Genomic DNA, 17,068 nt, shown 5'->3' on the forward strand with positions numbered 1-17,068 from the left:
GTCTCGGGGATGTCATATGTGTAGGGGAAGTGCTGCCGAAATTTTGGTAGCCAAGTGTAGCCAAAGATTGAAATGTTAACTTGCATGAATAGTAATTTGGTTAAAATGACCATTTGCAGTTTTGAGACGAAACGGGAATTGAGATTTGACGAGCGTGAGACGAAATCCAGGTATGTAAAGCTCACCTATCTCTCCATCACTCACTGACAGCACCGCCGAACTACCGCTCGGGCCTCCCCCGCCTTCCCTCGCTCCCCCCCGGCTCCCACCGCCGACCGCAATCGCAACACGCCCCGCTCGCCCCCAGCCACCCTGCGCCACACTTACCCGGGACCCGCGCGCCGCCGCCGCCGTTATTACTGCCTTTCAGCTTCGCGCAACACACAGCGCAACACCCGCTTTAACGTATTCTCGGCTTGTCTCGCATTGACTTAGCGACATCGTATTTCATTTTTTTTATCAAATAATATTTTATTTTATTAAATTTTTATTTAGTTTCTTTTTTATTTATGAATTGTATATTTATTATGTTTAAATAAATATGTTCGCAACGTTCGGATGTTGAAAAAGCAAAACGGTCTTGTCGTTCGGTTTCGGATACGACGACATCATGATAATTTAGGATGTGCGTTCGGATTGAACGTCTTAATCTTGTGTGAAAACAAATGAGGCCTTAATCCGTGTGTTGATAACTTTCTTTGGTCCGTAAGAAAGTAGTCGTATTGTTATGCATATACAAGGTAACTTGGGCAAAAGGCAATGGTTCGTGAACCCGCGTGTTATATATGGATTTGCCTACGATCGGAGATATCCTTTCTTACTGAGCACGCGTGATGGTGCCTGCGCCAGCCAAATGGTAAGTAAATACGAAAACAAAAGATAAGAGTTGTGTCAAAAAGTGTAGTGAGGTGAAGTGAGCAATAAATACACGCAATAACTGCCAGTCTATTTATACGTATTTTACTCCGGTATATATGTAAGTCTTGAAATCTGTGGTGGTGGATTAAGTACCTATGATCGTTGATAAGGTTAGATCGAGTTCCGTACGTTAGAGTTTAGCAATGTCTCGAAAAGCGGTGTTGTCCGAAAACACGAAAAAAATTTCCAAAGGTTGGTTTGGTAAGGCTATAAAAATGAAGCATGCACGATTGAGCGTGGCTTTAAATAAAAAAAAACGAGAGAAATTTAAACAACATTGGTTGGGAAAAAGCTCGAATATGCCGAACTGTCAATGGCCTGTCATTGCAATTCTGGTTAATGATTGGGCGTATTAAAAATGTATCGCGTGACACGTTTGGCTCGTTCGTACCCTTAACCACTAACGGAGCCACTACTACTTTAGCGGTTGCCAAGTGGCGTTGTCCCAAAACATCGTTCTTGTTCCTACTTCTACTTTGTTACGAGTAGCGTATGTGAGTCGTTTCGTTAAGTTCGGTGATATGTTTGAGCTTTCCCAATCCTTATCACGTCCAGAACGCTGTGTACCCAATTTCGCAGGCAGAAAAAGACATCGTACTCTTGGTCTGTTTTCGTATGTATTTGCAACAAATTTGTCTCGTTAGTGTCTTTGTACATCCCAAGTATTCTCGTGCGTTGAGTTGCGTCATGAGTTAGTCACGTAAGCTCGAAGAACGGATTATGTTTGAAGTTATAAGTGTTTATGTTATATTCGACAAGTGATAAGTAAGTCTTTGCGAAAGGTTGGAGGTTAAACGAATCGAAAAAAAATAATAAAAATAAGTTTTTGCTAAGTTTGGGATGTTGAATAAGTTATACGACGTATGGAGTTTTGGACATATCGAGTATGCAAATAAGGGAACCGTGTATAAAAGTTTTAGGTCTTGAAATAATTTCGCGGACGAACGATGCTTGCTACGGTGGTCGGTGGAACGATGCTGCTTTCTGATGCTGGGTGACTTCGGAAGCTGACTATATAAAAGGGGTTTAACCCGCCATTTTTTTCGACCAAAGAATCGGCCCAAAAACATCCCGAAATATTCCGGAAAAATTCCCCGACCTTCCACCGCCCGAGCTTTTCGCTTTAAACGGGGTATAATTTCCAAATCCGGTCCGGACGGCGTATAATTCTGTTACAAAAATTGTGTATTGAGGCGTTGTGGCGCAAGTTCGAGGTGAAGGAGTGAAGATATAACTACATTATTATCCAAAGGGAAAGGTATGAATCTCTTTCTATTCGCGTTAATATCGATTTATTTACGGAGAAAGAACTTATGAAATCATTATAAAATAGCTATGTGAAGGAAATATGGACGAAACACCATGAAGACATTACCGCCAGAATACGTTGATATGGGAAATGATGTTTTGTTGTTGGTATCGTTATTGTTATTGTTGGTTATTGAATTGAGGTCGGGCTAAGCGTATAAACGGGGGAAATCTTTTAGATTTTCGACGAGAATATAAAATAGTATATTGAAACTTAGTACAAGTGTGTGATAAAAGACTAACGTTAGTGTGAATCTCTTAAATGTGAACTGCGCGAATTCGGATGAATAAGTGTGGATAAGTGCAGGTCGAACGAGGTATGTTAAGGCTAGTCCGCTTTAACTTACAAAGGCATGAGATTGTTTCTTGTGAATACAATTAGTACATAAGCATGAGCGTTCCATAACAAATTCCATTTCATTAACATACTTGTATTTTTTTAAAATCTTGGGTTTTGTCGTTTGATTAGTTTTAAGACATTATTTCACTCGCTTCGTCATCGATTAATCCTTTGGACTCGATATGAATTCCATAAACTATTCGGGGGTTAATGACCTTATGTCACACGAAGACGAGAAATCCAGGTCACGTTCTCGTTCAAAATGACCTCGAACATTGTTGCGGAAGGAAAAACGAGTTACTAACGAGAAAGCATCGGGGCAGGAGTAACTCGCTTGGCGTCGCGAAGAGCGAGCGAACGCTTGCGCGCCCGCGTCGCGGAAGGAAAAGCGAGCTACTGCGCCGATCCCGCTTTGTTTCGATTCGGTGACCAATGGTCTCATGATCCCTTTATGTGAATCCATAAATGTTTCCAAAAATATTTTATTCGAAAACTGAGAAATTCGCAGTTCGTAGAGTTTATGATTCAAGGCACGACTTCGCTGCTTGATAATCCATAATGTTTTTCCAAAATGTCCTTATTTTTTCGAGTCGAATTTGATTCTATAAGTTTTTATACCATGACAACGGACATGTTTTTACAATATGAATGACGATGTTAAAGATGAGAATGTTTATGATAATGATGATTTTAAATTTTAGAGAAATTCCAAAGCTTGTAAGTGTTAATCTTATTATGAAGTTATTGAGATTATTTAATGATTTTACGTTTATTCATTGTTGTTGATCTCGCCTTATAATAATTGTTCCTTTAAGGTGAGATAGAGCGATGATGGTTATTCCATGATATAATCGGAGGATTCTGGTATTACGTCGCTCCGCGTAGTTGTGGCTTTGATTGGGCTCTCGTAAATTGCTTTATATATATGTATGTATTTTTTTTTCACACGCGCGCGCGCGGTCGGCGGGCGCGCGCACGTAGATGTGCACACCGGCTGCGGGTGGGCATGTTATGATATTGCCCGGACGCGGGAGGTGGGACGCGGGCTAATGATGATAACCATAGGCAGCAATAGCGAGAGCGACGATACTATATATATAACACGGGGGCCTTAATGACACGGGCAGCGATATATATCGCATGCAAGACGTAATGGCCGGGCATGGTACTGTGTATATGTATAAAAAAATGTTTTTTTAAGGCGCGTGCGTGACATGTGTACGAAACGGGATGTACATGTTGTCTCGTATTCCGTGGCCCGCCGTATACATATTTATGTGTTGTTATTCATGTCTTACATACTACTAGGTACATTCGTAAATACCGCGTCCATATCTTGTGAACGTGCGTTTCATGCCACGCGGTGTATACGGATGAGTAGAGGATATTAGTAGAAGATGTTCCGGTTAGATTGGCGGTCGGTTTCATTAGGGTGTTCTTGGGGTTAGGTATCATGTTGTAGTGTCTTGATTTATGTTAGAGACTTTGCGAACGAGCCACGTATATAACACGCAGCGCCCGGTCTTGTAGCGATACGTAGCGGGTATTGTCATTATGCGTTATGTTACAAAATTTCATATGTTTACGATTTCTTAATTTGAGAAAAGACGAAAAACGTGTTTTTTTTAAAAGCTTTCATTATGCACTCGTTTCATGATTTAAGTCCCGATGAATTATGAGTATATTGAGATCCGGTGATTTCGCTAAGCCTGGTAATTAGAATTGTCGAAATCATCTTTTATCAAAAGTTGGGGTGTGACGTGTCTCTCTTTTAAGCTTAGTATTTTTTTTTCTTAAACAAATGTTATGTTCTTTTCCCAAGCCACCATCACATCTGACCATAGTAACAATTCTACCATGAAAATACACACACATACTCTTAATTCACGCACTCATGTGTACTTTCCTTACTCGGTATATCTGCATTCGTCTTTCTCTCTTTTAATGCGTTTTCTTTTTTCGCGTAAGCAGTGGCATGGATAAGCCACTTCCTATTAGTTCAATGACATTTTGGTTTTTTTTCCCTGTTTTAGTAAGTTACTAGGTTAATTTGATTTCAAAAATTCTTTTCCTAATAAGTAATATTAAATGCATAAAAAATAGAAATTCTCAAATCATAAAACCAAGTAATTTAAAATCCACAATTTTCTTAATAGAGATACTTAACTAATAAATGCCTGAAAAAAAAAGCAAGAGTAAAAAAATATATCAACTAGTAGGGTATATTTTTCTAGAGTGAGGGCTGGTGCCTGCACAAAATCAGCATTCTATAAATTCATTCCTCTATGCAGTTTTGTGTCTGTAGCTGTTCCCCAGACACGACCATGGCTGACATGTTGCCTGAACACCTCATCACAAAATATTGTGGTACCTTAATTTTGATGAAGAAACAGCCAAGGCAGAGATTTCTGTCCAAACATGGCTACAAGCCTGGTTCACCTGTCCCAACTTGAAGTTCGAAATTGGGTGTGAAGACAATAATTATGGAAAAATAGATAAAATCATGGAGAGATATAGAGAAAGAAAAATCCCTATAGAAAAGTTTGCACTTACAATTACAATTTATGCTTGTCCTCTTGTTTTCCCTAGGATTGACAAGTGGCTCGGAGTTGCTCTTCAGAATGGTGTAAAAGTATGTGAGGTTTCCACCTCACACTTTCCTGTTTCCACATTCTTGGCATCAAAATCTTTAACAGAATTGCTTCTGATGAGTTGTAATCTGATGGATCTTTCATTATCTACTAGTCAAGTGGTGAACTGCCATTCTTTGAGAAAAATTTCTCTATATGTTGTTCGTTTAGATGACAACATGCTTCAAACTCTGCTTAGTTGTTGTCCCTTAATTGTTGATTTCATCATTGAGAATTGTCCTTTATTGACAAAGATTGAGTTGCAGAATCTTCAAAATATCAAGTCAGTTTCTATTTCAACACATGATAGTGATCGGAACCAGAGTGTTAAAATCCAAGCACCAAGTTTAGAACACTTATCTTATTCTGGGTGTCGTTGGGGAGAGTCCCAAGTATTGGATATTATTGAATGTCAGAATCTAAAATCTTTAAAGCTATCAGATATGAAGATAACTGAAGGATTTCTCCGAAACCATATTTCTACATGCCAATACCTTGATAGTTTGATATTAGTTGGCGTTGCTGGAGAGTTGGAAAAGTTTAACATTTGCGGGAGTCAATCCCTAAAGGTCTTGGGAATTCAATATTGTGAAGATATAGGGGAGATTGATGCTTCAAATTTGGTATCACTTGAGTATGTTGGAAGTAAAATTCTTGACCTGAAAATTGCAAGAGATTCAGGTCAAATAAAGAACACAAAGACAAAACTTATTTGCTGCTACAATGATCTTAATTGCCACTACAATGATTTAATTAATGTTGCATGGTTCTGTAAATTGAGGAAATTCCTATCAAACTTAACCTCTTGGTCTCACGTTTCCCTTGATTTTTACAAAAACTGCAATGAGATCAGCATGAAAGATCTGCAACTGCACCATAGTGTTGGTACCCCTCAAGTGGATGTTTTAGATGTGTATATAAAGTCATCTAAGGAATGCCCAAGTTTGGTGGATGCTTTGCTATGGAGTTGTCATCCTAAGAAACTCAACCTATTCTCAACTATTGAAATGACTACATGCTTGATGAATTTTTTAATGTATATGAAGAATTCGAGTCATTCTACTTCTCATGGAAGAAAGCCTTGGCATAGTCAATTAAATGAAGTAAGAGCCTACAAATTTGGCTCGGCTGTGGAACTCAGAAGTGGAGAACTCGCGACCCTTACGGAAATGGATTCAATATATTTTTTATTAGATTGGTGATGTAGTTTATTAGAGTTTAAATCGAATGCACTTATTCATTTATAAATTTCACTATATTTTTAAGGATAGATTCTTGATAATTAAGAACTTCGGAGTTAAGTTCCCCCATAGTCCCATTGAATTTTTCTTAAGAACAGTGTTTTGATACTCAACCTGCTTTGCAGTGTATACTGAAGTTGGTAAGCATGGTATATTTCTTTTGAGACTTATTAGATGTAGTTGTAGCATGGTATATTTCTTTTGAGATGATCAAGGGAATTTATGGAATAGTTAAAGAGGAGGGCTTGGCCATGTCTCAGATTACAACACAAGGATAAATCTTGGCAAAAATGAATGTAATTGATCAACAAAGAAATTTTTCTTATTTTCAAGTTTTCCCAGATGAAAATTTTCCCGACTGCTAGACTTTGCTACAAGTAGCCTCTAGTGGTGGCCAGCCACACTATGTTCATCATCTGTAACAGGTGTTCTATACAAGAACCCCTCATCTGGGAAAAAAATACTATTTTTACGAGGTTAAAATTATTTTTATGTATATATAGTAGATGTTTAACTACAGAGCTTGTCAGCTAGTGCCCAACAGCTTGCGTATGTTTATTTTTTTATATTTTCCAATCCCAACCCCATCTGTTTTGAGCTTGAAGGTTCATGGCTCCGATCCAGATATGTCCAACAGACAATAATTGTTCTGGGGATAGGCTTCATGTTATAAATCTTGAGATAAATCAAGAGAGGAGAAAGGCTTGGCCTCTTGATAGTAATGGCCAGTAAAAAGACTTGAGTTCTCGGATGTTACAAGCAATGGGATAAAATCTTGGGAAAAAGTATTCAGCACTGTAACTAACAAGCAATTTGTGAAATATTCCTTATCATATATTTCATCTCTAAGGATTGGCATATTTGGCCTTTGTCCAGATGAAATTTTCCCGACTGCTAGTAGCAAGCTTTGCTAATAAGTAGCCTCTCTAAAGTGGTGGCTAGCTTTGATATTAACCTGGTTCATCATCTGTAACATGTCTTCTCTGATCAAGTTTAGTTTAAAGTTGCTAGCCTTCGCTAATTCCTTTTTTCCAGGATGAAGTCCCTGTAGTTCCTCTGTATGCACCAGCTAGTACCAAAATTGGCAGCTTGCGCCTCTGCTTCTGCATTGGGGAGGAGAAAGCCATAACTAATTTCCCCTTGCCAGCTTTTCCAGTCCCAAAAATAAAGCTCCTATCTGTCTTGAGCTTAAAGGTTCATGGCTCCGAGCCTCCAATCCGGATATGTCCAATAGACAATGGTGTTTCTAGGAATAGGCTTCAAGAATTGCTGTACCGAACAAGTCTGCAAGGAATGAAAAATCGGTGAGGTACGGAAGTTTTTGAATGTTGCAGCGTCTCTTGACAGTAGATGACCAGTGAGAAGACTTGAGTTCACTGCCGATGTGATTGTTGACGCATTGAGAGAAAAGAGAGCAGCAACAAACAGATCCGGGAGTTGTGGGATGAGTAGACAAGAGGCACAAGATGCTGCTCGTCTCCACATTGGCGATACAGGGTTGGTTGATTATGTTCTGAAATCAATGAATATAGTGATTGTTGGAGGCTACGTAGTTCGTCGTCCAGTGAACCGAGCCACGAGGGTGTTAGAGTACACGATTCAGGATCAGCCTGAACAAGAAATGCTCCCTGAGCCAGTTCAGGACTATGATGTTAATCCAAAAATTATGCGTACACTGATGTTTTATGCTTGTATAATAATCTGCTTTTGAGCTTTGCGGAATCTGATGTGTTAAACCTGGCTGTGAGGACAATATTGGACAGCAAGCAATTTGTGAGGGAACTCATTAATTAGTTTACTAGAGATATATTTTGCTTCCCCTCCTATTTTACTTATCAAATAATTTGTTGAAAGTACAGGGGGGGGGGGGGGGGTGGAGTGAATTGTAAGCCTGTTAAAAAATCTAGTCGACTACTGTTTGGTGCCAGTCGACTGATAGCGAGACAACCTGCACAAAATTATTACACCTTCGATTTGCACAAGTATAAACCACAATAAATAGTAAGGGTGCAGAATATAATATGCGAGCAATAAAATAAATGACTCCGAATTTTCATACTGGTTCGGAACCAATGTGGTATCCTAATCCGGTCCCGCTTGGGTTGCGGAGGTTATCTCTTTAAGCTCTTTGTAGTTTGAGTTGAGTACAGCCTTTGTGGTTTTCCTCGTTCACCACCAACGTTTACAAGGTTGGTTTTCACTCGCTCACCAACAACGAAACAAGGGTTGGTTTTGACACGCTCACCAACAACGTACAAAGTTGGTTTTTCACTCGCTCACCAACAATGACTCTTTGGTTTTCACTCGCTCACCAAAGAAAAGAACAATGACACAACCTCTCAATACAAAGCCTCACCAACTATACTATATCTCTCCTCTTTTTTTTGTTTATACAGTAAGTCACTCAGAATTACAATGCTTATGAAAAGTAGAGCAAAATACTTGAGAAGGCTGAGACGAAAGTATAAGTGGTTGCGTACTTTTTCTCTACTTCACTTGCTCCTATTTTATACTCGCTCTTTTGTAGTTTCGACCGTTGCAGCAATATCTTTCTGTAGCAGTAAAACAACTCAGCGATTCTCTTTCCATAGTTTGATAGCTTCGAAATATTAATTCTCCAGATCTATATTGGATGGCATATCTTTGGTGATGCTTCTACCGTGCTTAAATGGACTTCTTTATCTCATTAGGAGAGAACCTTTATTAAGGAATGAGTCATCAATGATTATTCTCATTCCTTATATAACTCAATACCATTACTGCATCTCCCTTCATTAATTACCTATATGGACTTGTGGAATATTCTTCTTGGATGATGTGCTTCCTTTTTTGTCCACTTCTCCTTAATTGGTGCCGGCAAGATTTTCTTTTTATTTGCCTCTTCCTTGCACCACAAATCTTGCTACCTTCCTTCAATGCAAATACTTTCCAAAATATTTGATCCTTGCTCTTGGAAAGTATCTCGGTCAAGATTATTTGTAGTTCTTGATTTTGTAGTAATCTTGGAAACGACACCTTCCTTCCAAAGTGTATTCAAATTTCAGATTTAAAATTGAATATCTTTTTCTCCAAGATAATAATAATAATATTCTCCCCAATAATTTCTCTGCACTCTTTTTCTGGCTTGTACAAGTATGAGCTCTTATTTAAGCAACCCAAGAGAATTTCAAGATCCTCTTCATTCACCGTGGATCTTGATTAGAATGTAATCACATTCGTCTTCTTGAATTTGGACTTTAATCACTTTGAATATGGACTCTTTTGTGAACTTGAGACTTTTTGATACTCCATAGATTTTGGATCTTCCTTGAGCAACAAATTGTTCTTGATCTTTTCCTTTTGTAGAATATTTTCCTTCCATAGGATCGTAGTAAATATTCTTTCCATAATTCTTGCACCTTGGTTTGAGTAAGTATTTTTCTTCCACATCTTCTTCCTCAATTCCATCTCGTAATATCTTCTTTTTCATATTTGATTAGATCTTCGCCAAATCCCTCTTCATCAAATAAACCTATACCAAAAATAAATTTACCACAAGTAAATGCTCTTTTATTAATAATTATGTTGGTTTGTTATCATCAAAATTAATAGGTGAAACCTTGGACCTAACAATCTCCCCCTTTTTGATGATGGCAAACCATTGAGTACAAAACTTTCAATTTTAATAAAGGACAGAATCAAAGATGATAAGAAGGATGTGAACTTCCCCGAATTAGTGAGCTCCCCCTGAATGTATGTTCCTTGATTCTTGAAGCACAACTTGAAGGAGTGGCTCCCCCTCACTTTATGCTTTATCGCTCTTCTTGTGCATTTCTTGTCTGAAAATACTAACAAAGCAAACGTTTTGTATAGGAAAACTTCTCCCCCTTTTGGCATCATCAAGAGGGTGGAACATATAGCTGCACCTTAGCAAATATTTAGAGCAAAAAAAAACTCACGGGATACTTAATTTTCCCAAAGTACTTTTGAGCATATACTTACAAATAATTGCAAATTCTCATATCTAGTTTACAATATGAACTGCTAAGCATTAAGAGTCATACAAACATTTAAATCACAATTATCACATGTAGAATCTCAAGTAACCCAAAATTAATTTTGATCAAAATGTCTAAATCATTAATTCAATATCAAAGTCATTGCATAGTTATAATGGGTTGACCAAAGACCAATTCAGAACAAGTGAGATATTTTGGTCTTACAGAAATGTAGCACTATAGGAAATATTTTGAGTCCATTTTTAGAAAATTTGTGATTTACTCAATCTTCAAAAATATTTTCAATGTCTTGCAAACTCACAAATGATAAACATAGAGTAGTTAAGAGAATAATGAACCAATTTGTATCATGAAAGGATATAAATTTGTACTTCATTGCCATATCAATTTCTTTCCTCAAAGTGAGAAAATATCTGCATCTTAATATGCAATGTCTTCAATGCAAGCTTCCATATAATCTTTTATCAGCTAGATAAAGTTGTGAATCCTTGCTCTTGACTCTTCATGATATACATGATCAAAACATGATTTATGCTAGTCAACTTTGTCTCCTGCAAGGTTTGCATCTGAGGGTATCCCGTTTGATCAAAACTGTTAGTTCTTGGATACAAAAATCAAATTTTTGAGTGCCAACCAGAAATCTCAATAATCTTTTTATAAAAGAATAGGGTGGCTTAAACACGAAATCTAATAATTATTGAATTATAATAGAGAGTTAATCATACCTTGGCACTTTTGATTTGTGCACTTACCGTTTTTCTTCTTTGCGAGAGAGATATTGATGAGCTTACTATAGTATTCATGTACAATGAATTTTTCATACAAAATCTCTTGAGTACTCCCTTTCAATTCTTGGCTTCGCTGAAAAACTTCTCATCTAACTTTGCATTATTTGAACCTTGAAGAAGGATGTTAATTCTCCCTCGTAACCATCTCAAGTTCGAATACCTTGTAAAATCTTCTTGTTGTGAAACCTTGGGCTACAAGTTTGCCCTTAGTTCTTACAACCTCACCATTTTCATAAGGTTCATCTAAATATCCATAATAGTAGATCATTTTCCTTGGCTATAAGTTCCCATATGTTATTTCCTCCATTTGCATTCAACTATTCTTGCATTGCTGGAATCTTTCATTTATTTCAATGCTTCATCTCTGGTTAAAGCTTGTACATACATATTCATATCAATCGATTGCTTGTTGTCCAGAGTACGCTCTTCATCTTCATGCTCAATTTCACTTCAACAAACATTAGTCTAAAGAGAACGTGCATAAAGATCTTTATAACTAATTGTTTAAAAGCCATAAGAATTATAAGTAGTAAAGATTACAGAATATACCATGAATTTTACCACTTTGTCCTTACCATGACGATAGACATTTGCAACCAAAAGGATGAGAATAATCAAATGATTTTTCTTCCTTTTCATATCCATATGAAGAGTTCTTTAAGATAGATAAAAAATCATAACTCATGTAACTTGTGAATAATTATCAATCGTAGAAATACATACCTCTTGCTTTCAAGATTTTGAATAAGTCCATATGAAGAGGTTATGAAGGCCTCAAGTTATACAACGTTCTTGGGCTTTGAATGAGGCGTTAGTATTCTTACCAAGAGAGTAAATACATGTGATTCCTTCAAGAATGATCTCAGACCCACATATATATGAATCAAATTTATATTATATCAATAAAGATTGCATGCTTGCTTGTCCTAATAACTTATGACAAATTTAGATTTTAAAATAGTACAAGCCATGCATTCTAGTTATTCAAAATCTCTAGGTCAATGTTATAACCGTTATCAACAAAATAGTAGCATGATGCAATTAATCGACCCAAGTCATCTACAGTTGACTACTACCAGACTAAGCTTAAATCAATAGCTCGATATACATCGCCTAATGCAGTAGAAAAACTTGAATAAACTTCAGTAATACCAATCATTTCAGCTTTACCATCATATGTTCTAGCTCCTTCATTATTGTAGAATACATATGAACTTTGGAGCATATGTTGTCCTTGATCAGCCTCTATGCAAATATGAATTATTCTGTTTATGGCTAGACTCAAGGAATTCCTGCAAAACAAATTAGTTTGCTTTTGGTACCCAAGTGTTTTTGGGTCCTTCATGGTTAGTAAATTGTGTAGTTGGAGATGCATGTAAGTGTTTGGGTCTCCAAACATATTTAGATCTTACATGATTTCTAGCATAATTGCACGTGAATGCTTTATGTCCAGAATTACCACAGTAATGACATGTAATATGAGAATAAGAGTGTTCACCTGCAGTTGCCTTATTAGTCGACTTGAACCTTACCTGAGTTGACTTGGTTGAAGTAGGGCATCTACTAGTGGATCCCTTTTCAGTCAACTGGTAGTTCTTAAGGAGATGAGTCGACTTCCATTGATCAAAGTGGTGACTAGAAGATTTGTGCAAAGTCTTCATTTGCTTGTGTAACTCGAATTTTCTTCTTGAAGTAAGTCATATTTAGTCTGACATTCCTTAAGTCGAATATCCAAGTCTTTCTTTTCTCGTTGAACTTTCTTGAATGCACCAAGAATTCTTCGCAAATCTTTCAAAGCTAGATCTAGAGTTTCCTGCAAATCATCACAATTATTACAAGTCATGATAAGAGTATGGCATACCTCATCGGTTTCTTCCTCGTCACTCGAAGAAGAGGTTCTGTGATTTTTGTCTGTTTCTTTTCCTTCCAGGAAGCACATGAATGCCATTTCTCCGTGATTACTCTATTTATCAGATTCATCCTCGTCGCTCCAAGTTGAAGTTCTGGAATTCTTCTTGTTGTTGTTGTTAGGACACTTTAATTTAATATGTCCAAGTTTACCACATTCGTAGCAGTGTATGTTCTCTCTTTGTTGGACCTCTTGATTCTGGATGGATTGAGCTCTCTGCTTCTTTCTTCTTTTCCTTTTGACGTTGTTGGATGCCTTATCCAAGTTTTCTTGATATACCTTATCTTTTATGGTGCCCTCATGGATAGCTTCCAATTTGTCCCATATTTCTTTAGCAGTTTTACAAGCGGATATTTTCTCATATTCTTCTTCACCAAGAGCACAATGGAGCAGGTACATTGCTCTAGCATTTGTTTGCATAATATCCAAATGTTCTTTTGTGTAGTCAAATATGGATGTCTCTTTTTCGACCTTCTTTCCAGCACTATTATTCGGAATAGGCCTCGGCCCATTCTTAATAACTAGCCAGGCGCTATAATCTGTTGATTGAACATAGATCTTCATTCTATCCTTCCACTGCTTGTAGTATAAACTATTGAAGTAGGGTGGCACCTTGTTGAGAGTCCCTCTTGAAACATGGCTTTAGTAATTTGATGCCCTGCCATGGATCTTTCCTCACTTGCTGTTAAGCAAAAACAAAAATGCGAGACGAGGCTCTGATACCAATTGAAAGTACAAGAGGGGGGGGGGGGGGAGGGGTGAATTGTAAGCCTGTTAAAAAATCTAGTCGACTACTGTTTGGTGCCAGTCGACTGATAACGAGACAGCCTGCACAAAATTATTACACCTTCGATTTGCACAAGTATAAACCACAATAAATAGTAAGGGTGCAGAATATAATATGTGAGCAATAAAATAAATGACACCAGGAATTTTTATACTGGTTCGGAACCAATGTGGTATCCTAATCCAGTCCCCTTGGGTTGCAAGGAGGTTATCTCTTTAAGCTCTTTGTAGTTTGAGTTGAGTACAGCCTTTGTGGTTTTCCTCGTTCACCACCAACGTTTATAAGGTTGGTTTTCACTCGCTCACCAACAACGAAACAAGGGTTGGTTTTGACACGCTCACCAACAACGTACAAAGTTGGTTTTTCACTCGTTCACCAACGACTCTTTGGTTTTCACTCGCTCACCAAAGAAACGAACAATGACACAACCTCTCAATACAAAGCCTCACCAACTATACTATATCTCTCCTCTCTCTTTTGTTTATACAGTAAGTCACTCAGAATTACAATGCTTATAAAAAGTAGAGCAAAGAAGCTGAGAAGGTTGAGACGAAAGTATAAGTGATTGCGTACTTTTTCTCTACTTCACTTGCTCCTATTTTATACTTGCTCTTTTGTAGTTTCGACCGTTGCAGCAATATCTTTCTGTAGTAGTAAAACAACTCAGCGATTCTCTTTCCATAGTTTGATAGCTTCGAAATATTAATTCTCCAGATCTATATTGGATGGCATATCTTTGGTGATGCTTCTACTATGCTTAAATGGACTTCTTTATCTCATTAGGCGAGAAACTTTATTAAGGAATGAGTCATCAATGATTATTCTCATTCCTTATATAACTCAATACCATTACTGCATCTCCCTTCTTTAATTACCTATATGGACTTGTGGAATATTCTTCTTGGATGATGTGCTTCCTTTTTTGTCCACTTCTCCTTAATTGGTGCCAGCAAGATTTTCTTTTTATTTGCCTCTTCCTTGCACCACAAATCTTGCTACCTTCCTTCAATGCAAATACTTTCCAAAATATTTGATCCTTGCTCTTGGAAAGTATCTCGGTCAAGATTATTTGTAGTTCTTGATTTTGTAGTAACTGGAAACGACACCTTCCTTCCAAAGTGTATTCAAATTTCAGATTTAAAATTGAATATCTTTTTCTCCAAGATAATAATAATAATATTCTCCCCAATAATTTCTCTGCACTCTTTTTTACGGCTTGTACAAGTATGAGCTCTTATTTAAGCAACCCAAAAGAATTTCAAGATCCTCTTCATTCACCGTGGATCTTGATTAGAATGTAATCACATTCGTCTTCTTGAATTTGGACTTTAATCACTTTGAATATGGACTCTTTTGTGAACTTGAGACTTTTTGATACTCCATAGATTTTGGATCTTCCTTGAGCAACAAATTGATCTTGATCTTTTCCTTTTGTAGAATATTTTCCTTCCATAGGATCGTAGTAAATATTCTTTCCATAATTCTTGCACCTTGATTTGAGTAAGTATTTTTCTTCCACATCTTCTTCCTCAATTCCATCTCGTAATATCTTCTTTTTCATATTTGATTAGATCTTCGCCAATCCCTCTTCATCAAATAAACTTATACCAAAAATAAATTTACCACAAGTAAATGCTCTTTTATTAATAATTATGTTGGTTTGTTATCATCAAAATTAATAGGTGAAACCTTGGACCTAACATTTGTGAATCCATAACACTTTGTTTTTCAAATTTGCTGCGTTCCGTTAACTAATCTTAGGGTTAACATAAAATCACCATCACGCTGAACTGAACTTAAACCACGTCAATTAATTTTTCGAGCAGGTGATGCAAAATTTCCTAAAAGTATATGTTTAATCATTGCACATATAGTGAAACTGTCAATTTAACTCTAATTACGCTTCACTTTTAAAAATGATTATACAATGTTATCCGAATCAGGGTCCAAATTGAACAACTAGGTCGCACTCCATCAATTAAGCAGATAACCCGTGGTTCTTGTTCAAACAAGGCAGCTAAAGGACATAATTTTATCATTGAGACATCTAGGAAAAAAAGTACACAAATGTAGGCTCTTCAAACAAGCAGGCAGAAATTAACATCATCTTAATCCTAAACAAAGCTTAACACGTAGAAAAAATTGTCCGGAAATTCCGTCTTCGAGTTGATAGCCATTGCGTATAGCTGAAGAACAACAAAATAAAAAAATGAGTCAAAGTTTACTCTTAAGAATTATCACTACTAGAAAGAGAGATTTTTCAATTTGTATTAAAAAACATGATTTTGCCACCTCATTCCCACCGAACCAGCTCACTGGGAAAACACATGATAGGATTATATATGATGGTTGCTACTGTTATAGGTAAAAAATTGTTATAGAGAGGTAAAATATTTTAACATAAAAAAATCTGAGAAAAACTTGGTTGTTATAATGATGCGCTGTCATATAAGGATGTTGTTATAGAGAGGTCGGACTTTGAACCACGTTAGCCAAATGGATGGATAGAGCTGAATTTGGGGAGATAAAAATGGGCTGAGTTAACAAATGTATGGGTTATTAATCGGGAAAAGGACACAAATGGCCATCCGGGTGAAACTATCGACACCCCATGGCCCAAGAATCTTATAAGTCTTTTTTTAGCCTTTTCAAAATAATTCCATTTCCAAGCCATTTTTCAACTAATTCCAAAGACATGTATATAAACTATATCACTACTGTATATGTATAGAAAATGTATCATATGTATAGAAACTGTATAGAATATATATAGAAAAATGTTTCATCCGTATAGAAACTATATCATTATCGTATAGAATATGTATCCCTAAAGTATATGTATAGAAAATATATCATTGTTGTATAATTTGTGTATAATAAATGTGTAATCAACGTATAATTAGAAAATGTATCATTGGTGTATAATTTATGTTTAATAAATGTATACTTACTAATTATACACATATTATACATGTTTTGGGATATTTTTTGAAGGATCAATATGAATTTTTCGTCGATTTTTAGTGGCAACGTTTTGATCGTCGCCACAAATATTCCTTTTTTGGTGGTGAACCTTTTAGTGACGACTTTTTGATCTTTGTGGCGATTCCTTTTTTTTTTTTTTTGGTAGTGAATGGGCTGCTGGGCCA

The 17,068-nt window shown here is 36.7% G+C and overlaps 1 protein-coding gene across 1 annotated transcript; it reads left to right on the forward strand.

Moving 5' to 3' along the window:
* Positions 1-5,059: 5,059 nt before the first annotated feature.
* On the forward strand, positions 5,060-6,436 carry LOC132041168 (uncharacterized). Its single transcript, XM_059431990.1, has one exon. The coding sequence runs from the start codon at positions 5,070-5,072 to the stop codon at positions 6,396-6,398; it is 1,329 nt and encodes a 442-aa protein (XP_059287973.1). The 5' UTR covers positions 5,060-5,069; the 3' UTR covers positions 6,399-6,436.
* The last annotated feature ends 10,632 nt before the right edge of the window (positions 6,437-17,068 follow it).

The sequence above is a fragment of the Lycium ferocissimum genome, chromosome 12 (assembly GCF_029784015.1).
Source record: "Lycium ferocissimum isolate CSIRO_LF1 chromosome 12, AGI_CSIRO_Lferr_CH_V1, whole genome shotgun sequence".
NCBI lineage: Eukaryota > Viridiplantae > Streptophyta > Magnoliopsida > Solanales > Solanaceae > Lycium > Lycium ferocissimum.

What these genes read in the sequence shown, in the direction of transcription:
- LOC132041168 (XM_059431990.1), top strand. Translation starts at nt 5,070, where the DNA reads ATGGAGAGATATAGAGAAAGAAAAATCCCTATAGAAAAGTTTGCACTT.